This window comes from Beauveria bassiana (genome assembly GCF_000280675.1).
Source record: "Beauveria bassiana ARSEF 2860 unplaced genomic scaffold BBA_S00010, whole genome shotgun sequence".
Classification (NCBI taxonomy): Eukaryota; Fungi; Ascomycota; class Sordariomycetes; order Hypocreales; family Cordycipitaceae; genus Beauveria; species Beauveria bassiana.
Window position 1 is genome coordinate 593,927 of NW_007930845.1, and position 22,354 is coordinate 616,280.

Below are 22,354 nucleotides of genomic sequence, written 5' to 3' on the forward strand. Positions count from 1 at the left end.
TTTTTTTTACAATCCCCATTTTGGGACAGACGTTATGTTTGCCCTCATTACCGAGGCTACGTCTCGATACGGCGTCGGTGAAAGTCACACCATGGTCGTTGCGGGCAGTGCTGGGCTGCAGGCAAGATATTTGCACTTGTGACACATTTCAAATCAAAAGTCGGACTCACTCTGTATCGCTTGGATGTATTGTATGTTCGACCAAGCTCGATAAAAAAATCAGGTAAAGTTCATCCCCTTGTCGACGATGGGAGGTTGAGACACTACGCAGACTGGATGGCTTGCCAGACACGGCTGATACTTATGTTCAGCTACCGCGACGTTCTCAACAGCAGAAGCATGTGCATCTTGAGATGGAATCTCAAAATTCAGCTGTTTGCCTCATTGCCTGTCAATGACTGCGTCAGCTCCATCCCGCTCCGGCGGCGGCGCGATGCAGCTGTATCAATATGGCTAATAGTGCACTTCAAGCCCAACCAGCTTTTCGCTGATGAGACAGGGTGGGGGCTGTATTTATTTTTGAAACTTTTAATTAGTTATTTAAAGCAGCTTGCCAGCCAACCAGTCGGCTTATCAGAACCTGGTTGCAGCGGTTGAATCGCGCACCTGCAGGACCTTGTCCAGCAAAGCCCTGCAACCCACCCAGCCCACCAACTGCGGCCGACGTCGGCACAGCCTGCAGGGCCAACATGCGTGTGTGCCCCAAAACGGGATGGCCATCGAAATCTCACGGCCCGACAGCTGCATATTTGCTTGCTACATCATATCCATTACAAAGACGACGACACCGCTCGACCCCAACTTTTTCAATGTACGTGACCAAACCCCCCTGACTCTGCTGGAGAAAGAAAGATCATGGTCCCTGTCTTGAATTCTGGCGCCCAATGCGACTGAAATGGAAGAGCGAACCGTGGGAAGCCGACCTTTGCTTGACTAGTACCACAAGCTAACAAACGGCGCAGCCTCAACAACTCGGCTACCTACGCGCGATTTCCATCATCACCCCTTCTTCTCGACAATTCAATAGTTGCAGTATCTCGTTGCATTTCCAATTCTTCGATTTTCCGTGGCCATGTCCACCACAGCCGGGTAAGTCTGCCCCGCCGTTTGCGGGAGCCAAAAGCGCACCGCTACTTTCTCGCACCCCGACCCGAAAACAGCCACGAACCAGGACACAACGAGAGAGCGTCCCAGACAGAATATATTTACTAACCAGACCGCTTGTGCAGCGCTTTCATCGCCGGCGGCATAGCGGCCTGCGGCGCCGTGACGGCCACGCACCCGTTTGAGACGGTCAAGATCCGGATGCAGTTGCAGGGCGAGCTGCAGACCAAGGGCCGGCAGCCGCACCACTACCGGGGGCCGCTGCACGGCGTCGGCGTTATCGTGCGCAACGAAGGCGTTGGTGGTCTCTACCGCGGTATTGGCTGCGCCTACGTGTACCAGATCCTGCTCAACGGCTGCCGCCTCGGCTTCTACGACCCCATGCGCCAGGCGCTCGCCTCGCTGTTCCTGCGCGACGGCAACGCCCAGAACCTCGGCGTCAATATGTTTTGCGGTGCCGCGTCGGGCGTCATCGGCGCCGCCGCCGGCTCGCCCTTCTTCCTCGTCAAGACGCGTCTGCAGAGCTTCTCGCCGTTTCTACCCGTCGGTACCCAGCACACGTACAAGAACGCGTTCGACGGCATGGCGCAAATTTATCGCGCCGAGGGCCTACGCGGCCTGTACAGGGGTGTCGGCGCGGCCATGATCCGCACGGGCTTTGGCAGCTCCGTCCAGCTGCCGACGTACTTCTTCGCCAAGAGGCGGCTGATGCGGCACGCCGGCATGGAGGAGGGCCCGGCGCTGCATCTGGCGAGCAGCGCCGTCAGCGGATTTGTCGTGTGCTGCTTCATGCATCCTCCTGGTACGTGGGACAGATGGATATGCCGAGGCGATGAAGAAGAAGACGTAGCTAACTTTGCTCGTGTGAAACAGACACCATCATGTCGCGCCTGTACAACCAAAACGGCAACCTGTACAAGGGCGTCCTCGACTGCCTGGGCAAGACGATCCGCACCGAGGGCGTTTTTGCCATATACAAGGGCTTCCTGCCGCACCTGGCCCGTATCCTGCCGCACACGATCCTGACGCTGTCCCTGGCCGAGCAGACCAACAAGCTGATGCGCAAGGTCGAGGGCCGCATCCTGCCCATGCTGGAAAAGGACACGAACCGCTTATAATGTTTTTAAAGCGTATTCCTGACATTTGTTTTTTCCTTTTGTGATATACATGTACATGCAATTTCTTCCTTTAGATGGATGAATTTTTTTTTGGTTTGCAGATAGAATATCGGATATCCTGGGACGGATTGAATGCTTAGAGGAATTCCCAGAGCGAGTTGGATATTCCTGGAGTTTAAAAAGAAGACAAAAAGTTTCAAAGAAGAGATACTTTGGTTGTCGAGTGCTAGATGCCGATTTGACTATCTCATCATGCCTGTTGAAATGCGCCGCCCTAAGTCTATTCTCATGGTCTCGTAAGATTATCTCAAGTACTATTTGTGATGTCGACTCAGCCACTGACGGACCGTCTACAACCATAACACAGTTTACCCTTGAGATTTGCGGCCGCCGAGTCACCAGAGTCTCGTCCCAAGTCCCCCGCCCAGCGGTCATCGCCCGACTCGTCAAGCGTCATGCCGCAGAGCCGGCAAAACGCGCCACCCGCCGCGCGGTCGAGCTTGTCCGCCGTGCGCACCACATTCGCCACGATACCTGCATACGGGCCCTCGACGCCGTCAAAGTACCGCTGCATCACCTCTTCAATGCTCACGTCCCGGTGTGAGACGACCTGGCTCCCGCAGCTCGTCAGCCCGTCCACCAGGCCCTCCTCCTTCATCTCGACCAGCGCCGGAATCAAATCCACGTAGCCGACGAGCTCGTTCTTGAGCACCTCGCGCAGAGGATAGTACACGGGAAACGAGGAACGTGATGTCTCGTTGCCGGCGGCGTCGTACGCGCAGACAGTCTGCAGGCCGTCGCCGACTTGTCCAGGGACGGAGAAGCCGCGCCCATTGGCGACCTCGGCGAGGGTGAGCGCCGCGAGCGCCGACGTGCTGTGGCCGAGCAGCACGACGTCGTAGCCGCGTGTGCGAGCGGCGTCGATGAGGATGTGGCGGACAAGCAGCCGCAGGACGTCGGCGCGCGAGGTGACGGATGGCAGGGCGTCAAACACGCGGCGCAGCCTGTCAGCGTCGCTAGCCCCTGCGTCCCCGTCCTTAACTCTTGCTGATGCTTGATCAGCAGGCATCAGAGTCGACCAGTCGACCGTTTTAAGCGCCACGGCTCTGGAGAGATGCACGCAGTCAAACGAGACGTGCGGGTACTTTTGGCGGTACCGAGCCAGCAGGCGCCGCGCGGGTGTGGTGTCATCGTCGATGGTGGCGGTCAGGTCCGTGTCGACGTGAAGGATGAGCGGCTCAAACGCGCTCGAGGACTGCTTGGCGGCGTGGTGGCGGGCGCTGTCGTCGAGCATCTGGGCGAGGCAGGTCGAGGAGACGCCAAAGGAGAGACCGGCGAGGTAGCGGCGCGGGGCGAGGTCGGCCGACGCGCGAATGTCCTTGTGCATGGTGCCGATGCTCCTGCGGAACTTGCCGACGACGTGCTCGACGTAGCAGTCGCTGCGTGAAGCATTGGGTCAGCGTATTGGTTTTGGGGGAGGGCCTGAGATGTACATGGGGTGGTGGTGGGTAGTGATGGAGGGGCAGCGTACCGGCATGTGGCGAGATTTCGCAGCTTGTAGGGGGCATTCTCGACCTTGCACCGCTTGCAGGGCTGGCCGGGCGGAGCAGCAGCCATTATGCAGTGTGAGTCTGGATGTAAACCATGAGAAGACTGCGTCTCTTGTGAAAGGAGATGGCCGGTGCCGCAGTGAATGAGTTTTCACGAGGTTGAAGAGTGCTGAAGGAAAAATTTAGCCCACTTTGCCCCTCCATGCGGGCTGTCCAGATCGGGCAATCAATCATGTATTGTAGATTAATTGATGATTACATGTTCTTGCAGCAGCCAAGTCGACAAGGTCTCGTGAAAATCATTGAACCGTAGTCTTGCACTAGCTTTAAAAGAACAACAAAGGGCTCTTTGCATCCGCAAGGCAAGACTGGAGGTTCGGCTTGTTGGTCCATCCATCTATCTGTCAGCCTGCGGGCGAGGCAGATGACAGCCTCGGCGCCACAGTGTACCTGCGCGTGGTGGTGGCAAAGCTGCCGTAATTGATGGCGCCGGAGGTCATGCAGTTTCCATTTTTCTGTTTTCCCGATTGATCTTGTACCTGCTTGCCTAAATCTTCTTTATTGACCAAGAACTGGTGATTGTTCTATTTCTATTCTGCACAGCCCGGCTGCGGCCATGTTAGCCCGGTTTCAGAGGGGAGAGTGTACCTGTGACAAGGGCGGTATGCTGCACGGCAATCCATGCAACCGGCTTGGTCTGGCAAAACCTAAAACACGGGACGACGCAGGGAGGGACGAGGCTCAGATGCTGCTGGGCAGGCAGCTGGATTTTTGCAACATGGAAGAACTGTTGTGAAGCCCGAGTGGATGGAACAAAGTGAATTAATCTTTGGTAGGTAAAACGGTGATGGGCTCTTTGGGGCACTAGCAGTAAAGATTCGTACTCGCATAGCAGCCTGGTAAGCATGACGTCAAAGGCTGGGTCACCTTGTTAGTGGTCTGGCCATCTGGTCTGGCCATCTGGTCAGCCGCCGGCCGCCTTTGTCAAAGCGCCGGTAACTACCAGGATTCCAGGCAAAAGACTAGACTAAATAGTTAGTCGGCTGGACGCGATTCTTTCAATTGTTTAGGTATTTAGTGGCTGTCCTGCCCACCGACCAACTTTGATAATACTGGTAGTTACTGCAGAAACCCACCGACCGTTGCCGACCACTCAATACTCAATTCTTCCCATTCCTCAACGCCCCCCCGACCACACGCGATCCCTTGACTGAAACAGACCATTTCCCAAACCATCAAGCGCCACCGACCCTGTAAAGAATTGAGAAATACCGCTTCCGTCCAATTCTGCGCGTTCATATCTATTTTTGGCCAACGGCTATCCGTGGACCGTCACCTTTGCCTCGCCATCGCACATTATGCAAACTCATCGTGCATAAGACGCCCCATCGCTCACAAGGTTCAAGCCCCGATTCTTGGAATTGCCAGGGGTTTTATCACAAGCTATTATTGGTACGATACTCTTTTATTAGCGGGTGCTCGTCACAATAATCTTTGCATCAATTATACCCCACGCAATCTCGCTTCGCTTCCACTCTTGTATTATCCCTTATTATTGCTGAGCTAGGCGCATCAATCAAGCTAATCACCATTTAAGCAACACTCGACTGACCGTCCCTCGAAGTCCGGACGGCAAAGGAAAAACAAAAGGACAAGATTCAATCGCAAAACAACAGAGAGACGGATTTGCCTCGAACCATCTTCCCCGCGCCGAGCACGAGTTACAATCCTCTCTTGTCCTGCAGGGTCTTTGTTTGAACCCTCGTTGACCGCATCTCTCCCATCTCTCCTCGACTTTTGTCGCAACCACCCGTTCTTCTTCTTCAGTTCAATTTATATCTAGCCATCAATCATCTCGAATCACGGAGTACAGAAAGATAATTTGAACTACTAGACCACTGCCAACTTCTAGTCAGTCGACAAATACCTCACCTCCAGAGCTTGCGCCAGCAGCCGCCCACGCCGCCACTTGGGCCTATGGCGCTCGCAGATCCTATCGATTTACGTCGACGATCCTGCCCCTGACACTTCTATTTCCCTTTTCCTTCACAGCGACTACTCTGTCTGTCAACAATCAAACTTTTGCACCATCTTTTTCTTTCTTTCCTTTATCGTTTCTTTCAGACCCTTGCCCCCTTCTCGGTACGACTCGATATCAACAATCGAGGCGCTGGTCTGCTTCCCCGTGCGACCCCGATTTTCCGCCTCGTCTTCGTATTCAGCAGCCTGGTCCTTTGGCATCAACGCACCATCCGCCAAGCGATTTTCGCCAACTCTTCTTCTTCTTCTTATCCCATCTTTGAACCCACAGCCACCATGACAGAGGTTGCGGCCCTGGCTGTGCCGCAGCAGCTGTCCTTTGCACCTGACGCGATGACCCCCCGACCACGGCAGAATAGCCGCCTAAACCTCGACACCTCCCTCGTCAACAGCAACGGCTGCTTCGAGTTTGACCGCGTCATCAAATCCGGCTACGTCGAGAAGCGCACCAAGACAAAAGTACGCCCACCCCATGATCGCACATCTTTGTACCATGTTTCCTTGCACCGCCTTTGCACCGCCCATGCTAATCCCCTTCCCTCTTCTGCAGCAATGGAGGCCCGTTTATCTCGTCCTGCGCCCCGACTACCTGTCGATATACAAGAACGAAAAGGAGACCAAGCTGCGCTACCAAATACATCTCGCCGACCTCACCGCCGTCACCTTTCTCAAGGATCCGAAGCAAAAGCGCCACAACGTTTTTGGCCTCTTCTCGCCGTCAAAAAACTTTCACCTGCAGGCGCGCTCGGCGCAGGACGCACGCGAGTGGGTGGATCTGATTCGCAGCGACGCCCGCCTCGAGGAAGCCGAGGAGGAGATGCTACTCGCTAGCCCTTCCGCCCGTGGCCTCTCCCCGGCCGCCGCGCAGCTCAATGGCATGACCAACATTGACGAGCAGCTGCACAGCCTGCTGCCCGAGCGCCTCCTCTCGAGCTCCCCCGAGACGCTGAACCCGCCCGCACCGGGCTTCCTGGGCCACCGCGACGCCTCCCTCGTCGACTCGTCGGGTGGCGAGATCGCCTCGGGTCACTCGGATCTCTCTGACACGGACTTTCAGCGCATCCGCGGCGGCTCCATGGAGAGCCAGCTGTTCCCCGGTCACATCGAGGTCGGCTCGCTGCCGTACGCCGGCCTGCCCTACCGCCCGACGGCCCAACGCTCTGCCAGTCAGGTCAGTATCGCCAACCAAGAGCAGGAGCTGGACCGCGTTGTCTGGCAGGGCTGGCTCTGGCAGCTCAAGAGTAAAGGCGGCGTCCGGCAGTGGAAGGACGTCTGGGCCGTGCTGCGCCGCCGCAACCTCATCCTGTACAAGGACGAATCCGAGTACCTCGCCCAGTGGATCGTCCAGCTCTCCGTCGTTGTCGACGTTGTCGACATTGATCCTATCAACAAGAGCAAGGAAAACTGCCTGCAAATCATTACTGAGGAGAAGAGCTTCAAATTTTGCGCGCGCGACGAAGAGGCCCTCGTGCAGTTCATCGGCGCTTTCAAGAGCCTGATTGCGAAGCGCAAAGCACTCGAGTCGAGACTGGCGGCGTCGTATTCCTAACAATGGCCTCTGTCCTCTGACACAGTGTTCGTCTGCCCTCACTTATCCATCTATCCCTTCACAGCAGCCTCCTCGACGGCATGGCACTCGTTGAAACACGTTTCTGTTTATTACCCTTGATTTGCCTTTTCTAACGACTTTACGACTACAAGCGGGCAGCGACCATTCTCTCTTTTTCTCTTTTCGCGGCCTTTGTTTTCTTGCTTCGTTCGGCAGCCGCTTGCGGCGCGTCAATGCCATTACGGAAGCAGATTATGCTTCCACAACTGTTGTGCTATTGTTCTTTCTTTGGCGAATGGCCAGGAGAAGTTCCAAGAATTGGATGGTTTTTTTTTTTCTTTTTTCGCTCCATGCTTTTGTTACAATGTTTATTATCCATGGCTGGAGTTGTGTACAAAGATTCTGGTATTTCTTTAGCTCACCGTGTAATTTTATATACGTCCATAAGTTGGCTGATGCCTGTGTGAATGTCGTACTGACGTGTAGCCACAAGCCATCCTGTAGGTCGTTGCCAGGACGCATGTGACCTTGTTGTACATATGGAAACTATAGGCGTACAAAAGACGTGAATGCCCCCCTTGTCAGGTTTATGCGCTCTCTGGTGCAGAAAAGACTGCTATCCGGCAGACTGGTGGGTGGGCAAGGCTAGACACTGCGGGACTTGAACTCTTTTGTAGATTTGGGATTGTCTCAAATTTAAATTTGTGAGACTGTTTGGATTTTTCGCAATGCGACGCTGACAATATGGTCCAATAGACGGCGAGGTTGCTCGCGCAGCTGACCACGGCGTCACTATCCTGTGGTTTTCTCTGCGAGTTCAACGTGATATTTGTCCTCGTCAAGCATAGACGAATCAAATTCGTAGGGCTGCGCATGTGGAAAGGAGCAAGTTTCAATTATTTAAACCCTCTTGATAGAATTTCAGTATACTCGACCTCGTGAGTCCATCATCCGTTCGCCTCTACATGCTCTCGTCGTCACCTCCGGTGTGAACTCAAGACAGCATTTGGTTTCCTCACCGAGGGAGCTTCTAGATGCATGCAATGCAGTATCTGAATGACACCAAACAGTAAAATGCGCCCCTTGCCACCTCTCCGCTGACGGACCATGGTCGTCGATTCAACGACCCGTATTCGGCAATCGGGCTCTGCAGGAGCTCGGCCCTCCTCTCCACAACGCCGAGATGGCTAACGTAGATCTCCTGCCTGGGCTTCCACAACCCATCTTTCTTTTCATGTCCGTGTGTTAACAGGGCCACAACTCTCTGAGGCAGTTTTCATCATGCGACAGAATTCCAAACCAGACGAGGTCTATGTAGTGTAGATCCGTTGATGAACAACAACCTCGTCACCTGGCCGCAGACTCGCTAGTTTTTATAGCCACCTGGACGGCGCCCCCCCCGCCCCCCTCCAACCAAGAAACTGACAGCCGGCGCGCGCCATCGCTGCATCTGCAACTAATCGTCTTGGCGGGCACGGCGGGGGTCTTGGCTAGATGTGACCCGAGCAGGGATTGCCTGCGCGATTGACGAAGCAAGACAACTCGGACTGATAAAAGGCCTTGTTGACCCTCGACTTCACCAGCCATGAATCTGTGATGTGCATCTCAAGACAAGCATAGCGTTAACCGAAACTTTCAAGCCGAGTACGCGGATTGCCTACCCCCCGATCTTGACCAAGTTCCGGGCTCTTCATCATGAAGCTGTCTGCCGCTCTCAGCCTCGCGCTGCCCGCGCTCGCCGCCGCCGCCGCCGTCGACAAGCCCGCCGTACCTCTGCACTCCTCGAGCCGCTGGATCCTCGACCGTGACAACCGGCGCGTCAAGCTGCGGTGCGTCAACTGGGCCGGCCACCTCGAGGCCAACCTGCCCGAGGGCCTGCACAAGCAGCCCGTCTCGCGCCTCGCCGACTGGATTGCCTCTGCGGGCTTCAACTGCGTGCGCCTCACCTACTCCATCGACATGGCGCTGAATCCGTCCCTGCCCGTGCGGCAGTCCTTTGTCGCCGCCGCCGCCGCGACCGGCGCCGACGCGGCCGGCCTCATGGCGCTGCATGACGCCGCCGTGAGCATGAACCCGTTTCTCGCCAACGCGACCGTCATTGATGCATTCGATGCCGTGCAGGCCGCGCTCTGGGACCGCGGCGTCGTGACGATTCTTGACAACCACCTCTCCCGCGCGTCGTGGTGCTGCGACCTCGACGACGGGAACGGCTGGTGGGCCGACGCTCCAGGATACCTCGCCGCCAACTCGCGCTACTTTGACCGCGACGAGTGGCTGCGCGGGCTCCGCGCCATGGCGGCCTGGGTGCGCGGCGACGGTAGCAGCAGCAGCAGCAGCAGCAGCAGGCCCGGCATCGTCGGCATGTCCCTGCGTAACGAGCTCCGCGCGCACGTCACGCAGCTGCCGGCCGCCGCGGGCGTCTGGCGGGAGAACATGCGCGTGGCGGCGGCGGCCGTGCATGCTACCAACCCGGACGTGCTTGTGATTGTCGGCGGCCTCAACGGCGGCACCGATTTGACGCCGCTGCGCGGCCAGACGCTGGATACGACGGCGTGGGCGGCCAAGAATGTGTGGGAGGCGCACGCGTACAGCTTTACGCTGACGACGCCCGACGTCGGCTCCTGCAGTGTGCGAAAAGCCAACTACGGGCTGCTGTTTGGCTTCGTGCTCGAGCAGGGCAAGGACAGCACCGGGCCGCTGTTCCTGTCCGAGTTTGGTGTCGGCATGACGGGCGGTGATGAGGATGGGCTGAATGACAAGGACAGCAGGTACCTGGCGTGTCTGCGTGAATACATGGAGGGTAACGACGCCGACTGGTCGCTCTGGGCGCTCCAAGGCACGTACTATGTCCGCGACGGCAAGGTCGATGCCGAGGAGACGTGGGGCGTCCTGGACAATGACTGGAAGGACTGGAGGAACCCCAAGTTCAAGGGCATGCTGGGAAAGATGCCGGAGATGACGCAGTTTCCGTGAGTGGTGGGAGTATGTGTGCGAGTATATATAACGTGTACATGAGCTTGCACATGAAGAACAGGATAAATTTGTGCCTATGCCTTATGATTCAAGTCAAAGAAGAAGCAAACATGGGACTTGAATGTATGTTTGACCAAGTTTCAGACTTTCGATTGATACAACTAAGCATTTGTTAAGTTTCAACAGTAAACACCAACTTGCAACAGTATACACTCCGCACCACTTGTGCCACTGCCCCTTCAAAGACGGAAAAAAAAAAGAAAAAAATTCAAACGAGCATTCCAGAATAATACAGATGCCGAAACCTTGCAACTCCAGATCTGTCCAAACAGAGAAGAAAAAAAAAGATGGAAAAGAAACCCCTGAGCACCTAGCTCAAATGCAGAATCCGAAAAAACAGTATGCGTCCCAACGCCGCGCAAAAATAAGGCAACAACGCACGCACTCACATCAAGACGTGCCGTCTCTGTTGTCAAGACCAAAGAAGGCAGCGTCAAAATCTTCATTGCTCATCAGCTCAAACGTGCCGTCGCGGTCATTCATCAGATCATCAAACGTGTCCTCACCCATGCCACCACCACCGCTGCCTCCACCTCCGCCACCAGTGCCGCCGAGGCTAAAGTCAAAGTCCATGCCGTCGGCCTGGCTAGCATCGTTTGTGAAGAATTCTTCAAAGTTGGACTCGTTGGCGTTGGCATTGTCCTTGACGGGCTCCGTCTTGATCGCCTCCGTCGCCGTCGCGGGCACTGCCGTGCCACCCATGTTGCTGCCACTGGCGTTGGCGGGCTGACCATTGGCGGGCATCATATTGTCGAGTGAAATCATGGAGTCGCCGGGTGGGAAAGATGACATGTCAAAAGCGCCAGGGCCAGTCGTGCTCTGGCCTTGTGAGGCGTCGGCGGGCGCAAGCGAGAACTGCATGTCGGTAAAGTTGGACTCGGCCATCATGGGTGCTTCGGGGGCTGCTGTGCCTTCCGTCTTGACAGCGTGGTTGGCTGGATTGGTGTTTGTAAAGTGTGCATTGTCTTCCGTCTTGACCGTATCGTCGCCATTCGTCATGTTGCCGGCGTCCATTACCGGGAAAGGCGCGAGTGCGGGTTTAGTGTGGGCTAGAATCGAGGGCGGAGGCGGGGAATCGGCGTCGATGGAGATGGGTTGCTTAGTTTGCGCTTCGATGGGAAGGGCGGGCTGCAATTGCTGCGGCTGTCCCGTCGACTGGTCGGCATGGAGCTGGTTCAGATCGCGCAGAATGACAGACTTGGCTTTCATCTAGGTGAGGGGCATTTAGTTTCGCAGCTCAGCAGGATCATGGCTGAGGCTGGGGATCAGGTATCATACAATATCGCTTTCTAGGTCATCGAGAGTCTTGTGAAAGGCGTCGATAGTGAGGGGCAGTTTCGATTGTGACATGCCTTGGGGCAGCGCGAGGTTTCCCTGGCTATCCCTCCTGGATGCGCGTAGAGCTTTGCCGGTTTGCACGAGCTAGAAACACGGGTCAGATTCTGTCAGGGGATTGTCTGATGATGCAGAATCCAATTTGGATTTTGGACGTACCACATCGTTGAGTAGCGTCTGTAGCGCATCGAGGGGATCTCGTGGCTTGGGCGCGGCCATGATGGCGGGCAGGAGTCGCAAATGGCGAGGCTGATTAGATATCGAGGGGGGTAATGATGGGAAGGGATGGAGCGCGTAACAGTTGAAGATTGATCTAGGCAGACATGAGAGGAAAAAGCAGGAGAATCGAGCGAGGAAGACAGAGGAGAGAAGAAAAAAGATTAGCGAAGAAGAGAAATAATCAAAGTTTAGTGGCGGTGGTTGCGCCCATGAGGAGCAAAGGAACAAGGTGCTAGTTAGGAAAGGACGCGGATTTTGGCTGGCTGGGCTTTGGCTGGCTACCTACTTTTGCTACCACACTTGGATGCCCAGCGCCGGGCCAGCAGGGCCAGCAGTCAAATCGGCAGGCTCCGCAGTCATGTTCCAGCGCATTACAGGGGGCTCGAGGACCGAGATCGCTTCACCATCAAAGAGAGGGCACTCACACCTGAAACCTGGAAACCCTCTGACAGCTTTTTAAGAGCTTGCATGTGGTGCAAACATGTCGTGTCACTCCATGCCTAATGTGGTATATTTTGTGTAATCTTGGTCACGGTGCTTACTGGTGCTTCAAGGACATCAACAGTATGCATAAACCACCAAAGCCGTTTACCGACACGGAGTCAGAAGGAATTGACAGGCTCTTGTCCAAACAACTCTGACATGTTCTTCATTGTCGAGTAAAAAAAAAAATACAATACCCGTGACCAGCGGCACCCTAAAAGTCACTCCAAGGTGGGCTGACAACTACCCCCTTCCAGAGAAGGAGGGAAAAAAAAAGAGCAAAGATGAAAGGGAAGCCCAACAAACCAACAACCAGCACTTTTCTTACTTGCAATGCCCGCAGTAGTCACACTCTTCGTCGCACGCCGTATAGTTGGGAGTGTCGTCGTCCAAACCGCGCCCGTCAGTCTGTTTTTTGTCAGTCTGTTTCTTGGCAGTCCTCTACTTGACAATCTCGCTCGATTCAAAGTCTTCTGTACCAGACCAAGCACACTTACTTCCTCTTCGCTGGATGGCTTGTCATGGCCGTCAGTGGCGTCGTGGCTGAGCCATGCCTTCCACCTACTCTCCGTCGCCTGGGAAAACGCCGGCTTCACATCGGCCGTCTGTTTTCTGAAGCAGAGGACATCATCGCCTTCCTTGCAGGTAATCTCCATTCTTCCATCTTGAAGATGACTAGAAATATCTAGAATTCGTCTCAGGAGCTTGGCAAAACATACGAGCACCTCTCTGTTGGTTTCTTCCCACTCTGCCATCTCTGCTCGAACGTCGCGGATCTGAATATCTCGAAAGGTACCACAGGTATGGTACGCGAGAATCAACGTTGAAATCTGCCGAACCCAGAGTCGCGGCAGCTCATCAGCGACGATAGCGTCTTCGTCATCTTTGCGCTTGATCGAGCGGGTCTTGAGGTCAAACACAGCGCCTTGCGGAACCAGACAGCCCGCCTCGGACATCTTCAAGGGGGATTTGGACGAGTGGGCGGCCGTTCCAGAGATGGAAAGCAGAGCGGCCAAGTCTTCAGGTGTATGGGGCTCTTGAATTCTTCTAGAAAGAGCCTCCTTCTCGACCCTTTGCCCAGCTTTGTCTGGGAGGTAACCGTCTCCTTCGAACCGCACAAGGCACCCCAAACCGCCAAACTGGAATTGAACAACGCGCTGATGTGAAGACGAACCGCGTGAACAAGCATCCCATGTAGTGTAGCTTTCAGGAAAGGTATGGCCATAGCCGCGAATGTTGGAAAATGTCTCTAAAGGCGACTTTTCACGGCGAATCAAATGCACTGTCTTGCCCAACCTCTCGACCAAGATGCGAAAGGTCCCCTGTGCGCCGCGCACGAACCTGAGGAGTTCTCCGAGAGTACTATTGCAGCCAAAAATGTCGATATTTCTCACTGTCATAGCATCGTTAACGGATGGGTTCATCTTCATGATAGCCTCGACCGTGGGCTCTAATGGATTGTCGGGGTAATGCGCCGCATTTCGATCTCGGTAATAGATGCCGGCATCCTGCTTGAGCGGTCGGGGTCTGTCAAGAGGCGTCCATTTGGGAGGCATGCCTACAACTCTGGTTACTCTTGAGTTGTGACTTGGAGATGCTCTCTTTACATACCTGGCACAATGATGTGCGGTTCCCTTCCTTCCAGCCAGTTGAAGCACGCCACTGTCTGAGTCTCAGTAATTTTAGGATGCTCTCCATCGCTTTTCGTGCTAGAGATTTCGCTTCTTGGAATTTCTGTAAACACTGGCCCAAATGGAGCATCTGGTGTCTCTTCGGGAGTCACGACACGAGATGCTGCCTTGCGGGGCGGCTGCCAATGCTTGGATTGCTGCCTGAATGGCATACTGACGATGACTTGATCCAGAACCAGCAAAGATAGTTTCACTGCCTTTGCAGGAGATATGACAAGTAAGTCTGGATTGGAAGAGCGAGACACTATCAATGTTGGCTGGGTAACCAAACAGGCACGGGTCGTTCCCCAACGGGCTATGGGTACGTTTGTATGTCTATCTATGATTCTGTTTGCATGTCTGTCTATGATCCTGTTTGCATGTACAACAGCTTTGAAAGCCAGTAGAACCGCCTTACAGGGCTACTTATCTGGCAAGATGATTCCGGCGCTTCTCGATGAAGGGTTTATCGCAAACACCCTTAACCTACGCGGTATGCAAAGGACATAAGAGTCATGCGTTGACGCGCACCTGAAGCTTCTCATTCACCATAGATTGGGTAGTGAAAGAAGCCTTGTTTTGAAAAGAAATGCAAACGAACAGCTGTGTGGCGGTGTCTACCTTTGCGGTGACTGAGGCCTGTTGCGTTTGCGAACAAGATCGGAAGGAGCACTAGAAGTTTCATTATTGCGCACGACATGTTCAGAAATCTAGTCACCCCAAAGCCAACTCCAAAGCCACAAAAATCTCCCCAAGAGAAATTGCAAGAATCTTCGCTCTCCCATTCTATACGGCGACGGCAATGCAAGGCGACGGCAATCGGGCTGCCCGCCTCAAAAAAGCGTTCAGAGACTTTCTCAACGGAACTCGATCGGTTGCCGCAACTCGCGATGCTGAGTTATTCCTCGAGGCTTTCAGAGCTCAGCATTCATCATCAGTATGCCTTGAACTCGTTTTAGGAAGCTCTTCAGGACTTGCTGCTGTCCAGAAGAGCGTGAGAGCTAGTTCAAGTCTCCCCTTCATTTGCTCTCAAGTATTGCCCTTTGTTCGATTTCTGAGCCAGCCCGAAGCAAAAGCGATTTGTGAGGGCAACCTGTTGTTCCAAGTTATCGGTGCTATTGTCGACCCTCCTACTGCCTGGAATGCCATCCTTGGGCATTACGTCGCAGGTGGCTTTGGCGAAGAAGACGTCGAAACATTTGCATGGCTCTGTTCAGAGATTGTCATGCAGTCCACGGCAGAATTTGCCTCAATCGCTGCCGAAATAGAATCTACTATGCAGAGTCATTCATTTACAAGCCATGCCAGCTCCAAGGTCCGAGAATTTGGTTATCGGATTCAGAAGATGTTTCAGATGAGAGCTTCTTCAGGCACCACCAGTACAGAAGACCTGGAAGGCCCCGGCGGAAGACACGATAATGATTTTGCAGACTTTCGCAAAATTTCAATTTACCCAACCAGAGATGAGCTCACCTCCACCATGCAGCCATTTTACCGTCGTGCCGACGAGGTGGCCAAATCTGACCTAGCTGAGAGGGCAGGCAAGCATCTCGATAATCAGTTTCGTCTTCTCCGCGAGGACATGCTTGCCGAGCTACGAGAGGATCTTCAGAATGCCATGGGCCAAAGAACACTGAGACGCCGCGTACATGTGCTTGGAGGCCTTTTTCCTATGAGCATCGACACAGTAGATGCACGCCGGGGCCGGCTCTGTAACCTTCGTGTCAGTGTCGGTTACGGACTCGAGCAGCTTGCCAACTTTACAGCCGGCCAACGCAAGCTCTTCCTCCAAGACAACCCCGGCCTTTTGCGTCACCAATCTTTTGGGGCGATCCGTTGTGATGATGCCATAATTGGGTTTGCCCTCGTAGTCCGCAACAACGATGACCTTGTCCGAGACCCTCCTGTATTCGGCTTGCAATTCTCTTCGCCTGATGCCATGATCAAGGTCATCAAAATGCTACCGAAAGCGCGAAGCTTAGAGTTCTTGGTCATTGACACTCCTATATTTGCCTATGAACCTGTTCTCTCACGACTTCAAAACCTTGTCGAGCTGCCGCTGGAAACGAAGTTGTTGCAGTGCTGTGAGGACGTCGTCGACGAGCACTATGCGCCAGCTCAACTCTTCGAGAACCTGGTTCAAAAACTTCGTGCATCGACCTCTGAAGCGAAGAATATTCGGCTGGGTGATGAAGAATTCTCTTTGGATGAAGCACAAGCTGATGCTCTGGCTTCAATCATAGAGAAACCATTGGCGATCATTCAGGGTCCACCTGGTAAGTTAAAGGAGCGAAGTAAATTAAAACACTGAAACCGGCCAATTGAATTGGTATTCCCTATAATCGTCATTGGCGCTGATGAGTTTTCGTATGACAGGCACGGGCAAGTCATATGTTGGCGCAATAGCCGCGAAGCTCCTGCTCCAAGTTCCGCGCGCTCGGATTCTTGTCCTCTCGTATACCAACCACGCTCTCGACCAATTTCTCGAAGACCTTTTGAATATAGGGATTGATCAAAACCAAATGACTCGCCTTGGCTCCAAGTCTTCAGCTGCGACAGCTTGTCTGTCATTCGAAAGCCAATCTCTTGAGACCGGCTCCCGACTGACAAATTCTCAGCACACCTTGTTCAGGCAACTTCGACAAGAAATCAGCCAGCTTAGGACCTGCATCGGAGAAGAGTTCAATAGAATTGACTTTGATCCACCCTACAGAGAGCTTTTGGATTACCTCGAATTTTCCGACGATGCTCAGCTACAGCTCTTCTGGAGGGCATTCCAGATACCAGAGGAAGAAGATGGTTTCCAGATGGCTGGGGCCAATGGCTCCGTAATGGATTCGGACTATCTTTTCGATCGATGGTGCAAGGGAAAAGAACCTGGAGCAATGGCAAATCATATATCGCCAGAGTGTATGCCTATATGGGCCCTTCCAATGGACCAGAGGATTTTCTGGAGGGATCAGTGGGCGGCGGCTATCCTGGAGGAGCATCTCGAAGCATTGGATGGCCACATGACACGCTCCGATGATATACAGCGGCGAATCGAGACCATTTACAACGAGTCTAGACGCGCTTTGATCCGGAGAAAAAGGATCATTGGATGCACCACCACTGCTGCAGCCAAGTACTCGTCTCTCGTGGAGGCAGCCCAACCGGATTTCATTCTGGTTGAAGAGGCAGACGAGATTCTGGAAGCCCACATTCTTGCCGCATTGAGCCCTTCAACCAAGGGTCTGATCCTTATCTGAGATCACAGGCAGCTGCGTCCAAAGTGCACAAATTATTCGCTGAGTGTTGAGAAGGGTTCTGGGTACGATCTTAACAGATCAATGTTCGAGAGGCTTGTTCTGCAGGGATACCATCACAGTACCCTCCTTCGGCAGCACCGCATGCATCCCGATATTTCCCTACTTGTACGCTCCATGACATATCCAGACCTCTTGGATGGGGAAAAAACTTTCAGCCGGCCCGCGGTCCGTGGGATGCGCGACAGGGTGACATTTGTCAATCACAGCCATCCTGAAGGGAACATAGGTGACCGTGGTGACCGCTTTGACTCTGACCAAAAGACGAGCAAGCAGAACAGGTTCGAAGCAGAGATGATACTCAAGACTGTAAAGTATCTAGGACAGCAAGGCTACAAGACAGAAAACATGGTAGTCTTGACACCGTATCTGGGGCAGTTACGACTGTTGCGAGAGATGCTAGGTCGAGAAAATGATCCTCTACTCAATGATCTCGACTCGCACGAGCTCATCCGAGCGGGCTTGCTCACAGTTGCTGCTGGTAAACAAACCGGGGTAGACTTCGCATATCAACAAATGGTGGGCTTCCCCCTCCGACTCGAGTACTTTCCATGCTAACACAGTGACAGACAACTACCAAGGCGAGGAGAGCGACATCGTAATTGCTTCACTCACTCGAAGCAACAACCGAGGAGATATCGGGTTCATGAAATCGCCTGAACGGCTAAACGTCCTCTTGTCCAGAGCGCGGGATGCCATCATTATGTTTGGCAATATGGAGACCTTCCTAGCCCCATCGCAGGGCGAGCTTTGTTGGATACCCTTTTTCAGCTTGATGAGAAAACATAACTACTTGCAAGATGGACTTCAGGTGTATTGCGAACAACACCCAGATCGATCGGCACTGCTATCTGTCCCTGAGGACTTTGACCTCAAGTGCCCAGATGGTGGTTGTTCTGAAATCTGTGGTGCTGTCCTTGGCTGTGGCCAGCATACATGTCAAAGACGGTGCCACAGCATACTGGACCACAGCAAAGTCAAATGTGACCAGAGTTTGGAAAAGAAGTGTGAAAAGCAGCATTCATATCAAGTCAAATGTGGCGAGTCTCACGCACGCTGTCGACACTGCCTGCAGGAGGAAGCAGACATAGCGCGACGCGCCAAGAGAGACTTGGAGATTGAAAAGGACAGGCAGGCCAAGCAGGCTACATACCGGCAGGAGCTATCGATTATTCAAGACGAGATTGAGAGCCTGAAGCGACAGAACAAGTACCTCCGGGAAGAAGAGTCGCAGTCGCGCACCATGCAGCAGCTCCGCGAAGACCTGGCTGCTTTGAAGGAGGCTAAAGAGCGACAGGAGTCTATGGAAAAGTCTCGACAGGCATTGAAAAACCAAAAAGAGAAGAGCGCTGCGCCCACCCAAACGACATCCGAGATTGCACCTGAGAGCGCATGTTACGAATTGGAGCGCATGAAACGAGACGAGCTTGCCAAAAACGCTGAGCTAGATACGCTGATGAGCATGGTTGGCCTTGAGAGCGTGAAGATATCCTTTATTGACATCAAGTCTACCATTGACACGGCTCTGAGACAAGGAGTCTCGACTGAGAATGAGAGGTTCGGATGCAGTCTGCTCGGGAACCCTGGCACTGGCAAGTACATCAACACCACGCATGGTCGCCCCAACTAACCCGTGCCATCTAGGTAAAACGACTGTGGCCAGGATTTACGCCAAATTTCTCACAAGCTTGGGCGTCATTGCAGGTAGCTGTTTCAAAGAAGTGACCGGTTCGAAACTTGCGAACATGGGCGTCGCTGGATGCCAGAAACTTCTCGACGAGGCGTTGGATGCAGGCGGCGGTGTCATCTTCATTGACGAAGCTTACCAGCTTTCATCAGGGAACAGCCCGGGTGGATTGGCTGTCCTGGACTTTCTTCTTGCCGAGGTCGAAAATTTGCAATCTAAAGTCTGCTTTGTCCTCGCAGGATATAACAAGCAAATGGAGTCCTTTTTTGCCCACAATCCTGGCATCCCGAGCCGTTTTCCTCTCGAGATGAAGTTTGACGACTACACGGATGATGAACTGCTGCAGATCCTCGAGCTCAAGATTAATTCCAAATACGACCATCGCATGAAAGCAGAAGATGGGCTGCGAGGCTTGTATTGCCGCATCGTCGCTCGACGGCTTGGTCGCGGGCGCGACAAGGACGGGTTTGGAAATGCGCGTGCGGTAAAGAACTTGCTTGGCACCGTGTACCGCCGACAAAGTGACAGACTACGACGCCAACGTCGAGAGGGCCCTCGGCCAGATGATCTACTTCTTACCAAAGATGATCTTCTGGGCCCTGAACCGTCGAATGCCCTCTTGAAATCTGAAGCCTGGGCCAAGCTGCAGGACCTGATCGGCCTCAATTCTGTCAAGGAGTCTATCAAGTCACTCGTTGACAGCGCCAAGACCAATTACCAACGTGAGCTTAACGAGGAGCCCATCATAGAGTACAGCCTGAATCGTGTTTTTCTTGGAAATCCTGGAACAGGAAAAACCACAGTTGCCAAACTCTATGGACAGGTTCTCGTTGACATTGGTCTGTTGTCAATGGGTGAGGTAGTCGTCAAAAACCCATCAGACTTTGTCGGAGCTGTGCTGGGAGAGTCTGAAAAGCTTACGAATGGTATTCTTGCCTCCACTGTGGGCAAAGTACTCGTCATTGACGAGGCATATGGACTATGCGACGGCGGTGCATCTCAAGGAGGCAGCTCTTCAAACCCTTTCAAGTCTGCCGTCGTTGACGCCATTGTAGCCACTGTCCACAGCACCGTTGGCGATGACCGATGCGTCCTGCTCCTAGGCTACCGGGACCAGATGGAAGAAATGCTCCAGAATGTCAATCCCGGACCGACGATTCCCACTGAGCTCTGCGTTTACATTTGAAGACTTTAGTCAGTCAGAGCTGGGTAGCATACTCGACCTGAAGCTCAAGAATCAGGGCTTCCGAATAACGCCAAAGGCGAAACAAGTTGTGCTCGAAATGCTGGATCGAGCACGCAACCGTCCAAATTTTGGCAACGCTGGCGAAGTCGATCTTCTTCTGAATGAGGCAAAAAGCCGACATCAAAAGCGCCTGACTGCTGGCAAGACCGCTCGCACCTCCACACTCAAAGCATTGGACTTTGACGAGAATTACGAGAGACATGAGAGGGCAGAAACAAATGTCGAGCAGCTCTTCAGCGACACCATAGGGTGCGAGCGTCTAGTTGCCATTCTACAAGGATACCAGGAGACGGCTCGAATGACGAGAATGCTCGGTTTGGATCCAAAGGAGCAGATTCCCTTTACCTTTCTCTTCCGTGGACCGCCTGGGACGGGAAAATCGACCACAGCGCGAAAGATGGGCAAAGTGTTCTACGACGCCGGATTTCTTAGCGAAGCCATCGTCCATGACTGCTCCGCCTCAGATCTTGTCGGGCAATACGTCGGCCAGACAGGTCCAAAGGTGAGGCAGCTGCTTGACAAGGCACTCGGGGCGGTGCTGCTCATCGACGAGGCGTACAGGCTGCGCGAGGGCCATTTTGCAAAGGAAGCGCTAGATGAGCTCGTCGACGCCATCACGAAAGAGAGATACCACAAACGTCTCATCATGATCCTGGCCGGATATGAGCATGATATCAATGGGCTCTTGGCCGTCAACCCAGGCCTCACGAATCGCTTTCCAGAAGTTATTGACTTTCGCGGCCTGAATTCGATAGAATGCTTCGATTGGCTAGCGAAGAAGCTAATCAAGAAAAAGGCAGACTTGGAAGCCAATGGCAGCGCCCACATGCATGTTGACTGCCTAGAGCAACCGGCCGCCGAGTTTCGGGCAGATGTGTATGCGCTGTTTGAGTGCTTGTCTTCCCAAGCGAGTTGGGGAAATGCAAGAGACGTCGAGACACTAGCAAATGCAATGTTCCAAGCGGCTATGAAAGCCACCTCGAAGCTGGAAAAGGTCATGTTGACTGTATCAGAGACCATTGTGAGGGCAGAACTGGAAAAGATGGCCAATGAGCGACAAAGTCGCTCAAGCGTGCCTGCCGAGAAGTCCACTGGGGGAATGGCGGACGCCTTTTCGCAACTGTATCCGGCTGCCGAGCACAGACTGCCGCCGCAATTATCTCCAGATCCTGCCCGAGCGAGTTTTACTGCGCGGCAGAGCAAGCTGGCTCCGAGCCAGGAGATCACCGACGAATCTGTCCCCAGTGAGCCCGAGGGCCCCGTGGAACTGGCTAGTACAGACGGAAATCATGGCCGTGTCGCTATTCGCGATATGGATGCCAGCGATGAGATCTGGGAGCAGCTGCAGCTCGACGCGCAAGCCGAGCAGCAGCGCGAGGTCGAGTATCAAGCGAAGCTGCGAGCGAAGAATGAAGCGGCCGATGAGGCGCTACGGGAGCGCATCGTAAAAGAGCTAATCGAGGAGGAAGAGAGGCGCCAAAAGGAGGCCGAGATGAAGAAAAAGTTAGAAATGGAGGGCCGCTGTCCTGTGGGATATCACTGGATCCGCCAGGAGGGCGGCTGGCGTTGTGCTGGAGGATCCCATTTTGTGTCTGAGATGGAACTGAAGAATTGAGAGGAAAATTCACAGGAAAAATATCTTTTTTGTATTTGTTTGCGACTTGACGGAAGGGGAATATCAAGCTGCTGAGAAAAGACGTGGCAATTGTATTGAGAAGAATGGCACAAGTTGACGTAGTGAAACATGGCCCTATGTTTGTGATAGTAATGTCATTCATCTGTTTGTGTAGTTGATGCTCATTTCTACCTCTTTTTGTACCTCTATTTTGTGTTCATATATTTTACGCCGAAGCGCGGCATGATCGAGGCCCGAACTGATTCGTACCCAAGTATCATGCAATTTGCTCGTCAAAGTGTGAACCAGGTACGAGTAGTATCAAAATACCGACGCTGCTTGATTTCGAGACTCGCTGGCAATATGTATACCGAATTTCATGTTGTTGCGATTGCAAAGA

The 22,354-nt window shown here is 53.6% G+C and overlaps 8 protein-coding genes across 8 annotated transcripts; 5 read left to right on the forward strand and 3 right to left on the reverse strand.

The window, feature by feature from the left end:
* Window positions 1-712: 712 nt before the first annotated feature.
* Window positions 713-2,222, forward strand: BBA_04523 (mitochondrial oxaloacetate transport protein; the record flags this gene model as incomplete). The annotated part of the gene is made up of 4 exons (XM_008599620.1): window positions 713-811; window positions 1,028-1,089; window positions 1,230-1,906; window positions 1,978-2,222. The coding sequence occupies 4 exons, from the start codon at window positions 713-715 to the stop codon at window positions 2,220-2,222; spliced, it is 1,083 nt and encodes a 360-aa protein (XP_008597842.1).
* Window positions 2,223-2,553: 331 nt separating this feature from the next.
* On the reverse strand, window positions 2,554-3,839 carry BBA_04524 (cytoplasmic tRNA 2-thiolation protein 2; the record flags this gene model as incomplete). Its single annotated transcript, XM_008599621.1, has 2 exons — window positions 2,554-3,661; window positions 3,754-3,839. 2 exons carry the CDS (start codon window positions 3,837-3,839, stop codon window positions 2,554-2,556), a joined length of 1,194 nt encoding a protein of 397 aa, XP_008597843.1.
* A 2,249-nt stretch (window positions 3,840-6,088) lies between these two features.
* On the forward strand, window positions 6,089-7,361 carry BBA_04525 (PH domain-containing protein; the record flags this gene model as incomplete). The annotated part of the gene is made up of 2 exons (XM_008599622.1): window positions 6,089-6,271; window positions 6,363-7,361. 2 exons carry the CDS (start codon window positions 6,089-6,091, stop codon window positions 7,359-7,361), a joined length of 1,182 nt encoding a protein of 393 aa, XP_008597844.1.
* A 1,695-nt stretch (window positions 7,362-9,056) lies between these two features.
* BBA_04526 (cellulase-like protein) lies at window positions 9,057-10,334 on the forward strand (the record flags this gene model as incomplete). Its single annotated transcript, XM_008599623.1, has 1 exon — window positions 9,057-10,334. One exon carries the CDS (start codon window positions 9,057-9,059, stop codon window positions 10,332-10,334), a length of 1,278 nt encoding a protein of 425 aa, XP_008597845.1.
* A 450-nt stretch (window positions 10,335-10,784) lies between these two features.
* BBA_04527 (uncharacterized protein) lies at window positions 10,785-11,948 on the reverse strand (the record flags this gene model as incomplete). Its single annotated transcript, XM_008599624.1, has 3 exons — window positions 10,785-11,603; window positions 11,673-11,816; window positions 11,889-11,948. The coding sequence occupies 3 exons, from the start codon at window positions 11,946-11,948 to the stop codon at window positions 10,785-10,787; spliced, it is 1,023 nt and encodes a 340-aa protein (XP_008597846.1).
* Window positions 11,949-12,755: 807 nt separating this feature from the next.
* Window positions 12,756-14,274, reverse strand: BBA_04528 (geranylgeranyl pyrophosphate synthetase; the record flags this gene model as incomplete). Its single annotated transcript, XM_008599625.1, has 3 exons — window positions 12,756-12,839; window positions 12,929-13,989; window positions 14,043-14,274. The coding sequence occupies 3 exons, from the start codon at window positions 14,272-14,274 to the stop codon at window positions 12,756-12,758; spliced, it is 1,377 nt and encodes a 458-aa protein (XP_008597847.1).
* A 629-nt stretch (window positions 14,275-14,903) lies between these two features.
* BBA_04529 (ATPase protein) lies at window positions 14,904-17,349 on the forward strand (the record flags this gene model as incomplete). Its single annotated transcript, XM_008599626.1, has 2 exons — window positions 14,904-16,377; window positions 16,478-17,349. The coding sequence occupies 2 exons, from the start codon at window positions 14,904-14,906 to the stop codon at window positions 17,347-17,349; spliced, it is 2,346 nt and encodes a 781-aa protein (XP_008597848.1).
* A 1,300-nt stretch (window positions 17,350-18,649) lies between these two features.
* Window positions 18,650-21,954, forward strand: BBA_04530 (cbbX-like protein; the record flags this gene model as incomplete). The annotated part of the gene is made up of 4 exons (XM_008599627.1): window positions 18,650-18,963; window positions 19,070-19,815; window positions 19,885-20,231; window positions 20,293-21,954. The coding sequence occupies 4 exons, from the start codon at window positions 18,650-18,652 to the stop codon at window positions 21,952-21,954; spliced, it is 3,069 nt and encodes a 1,022-aa protein (XP_008597849.1).
* Window positions 21,955-22,354: the final 400 nt, after the last annotated feature.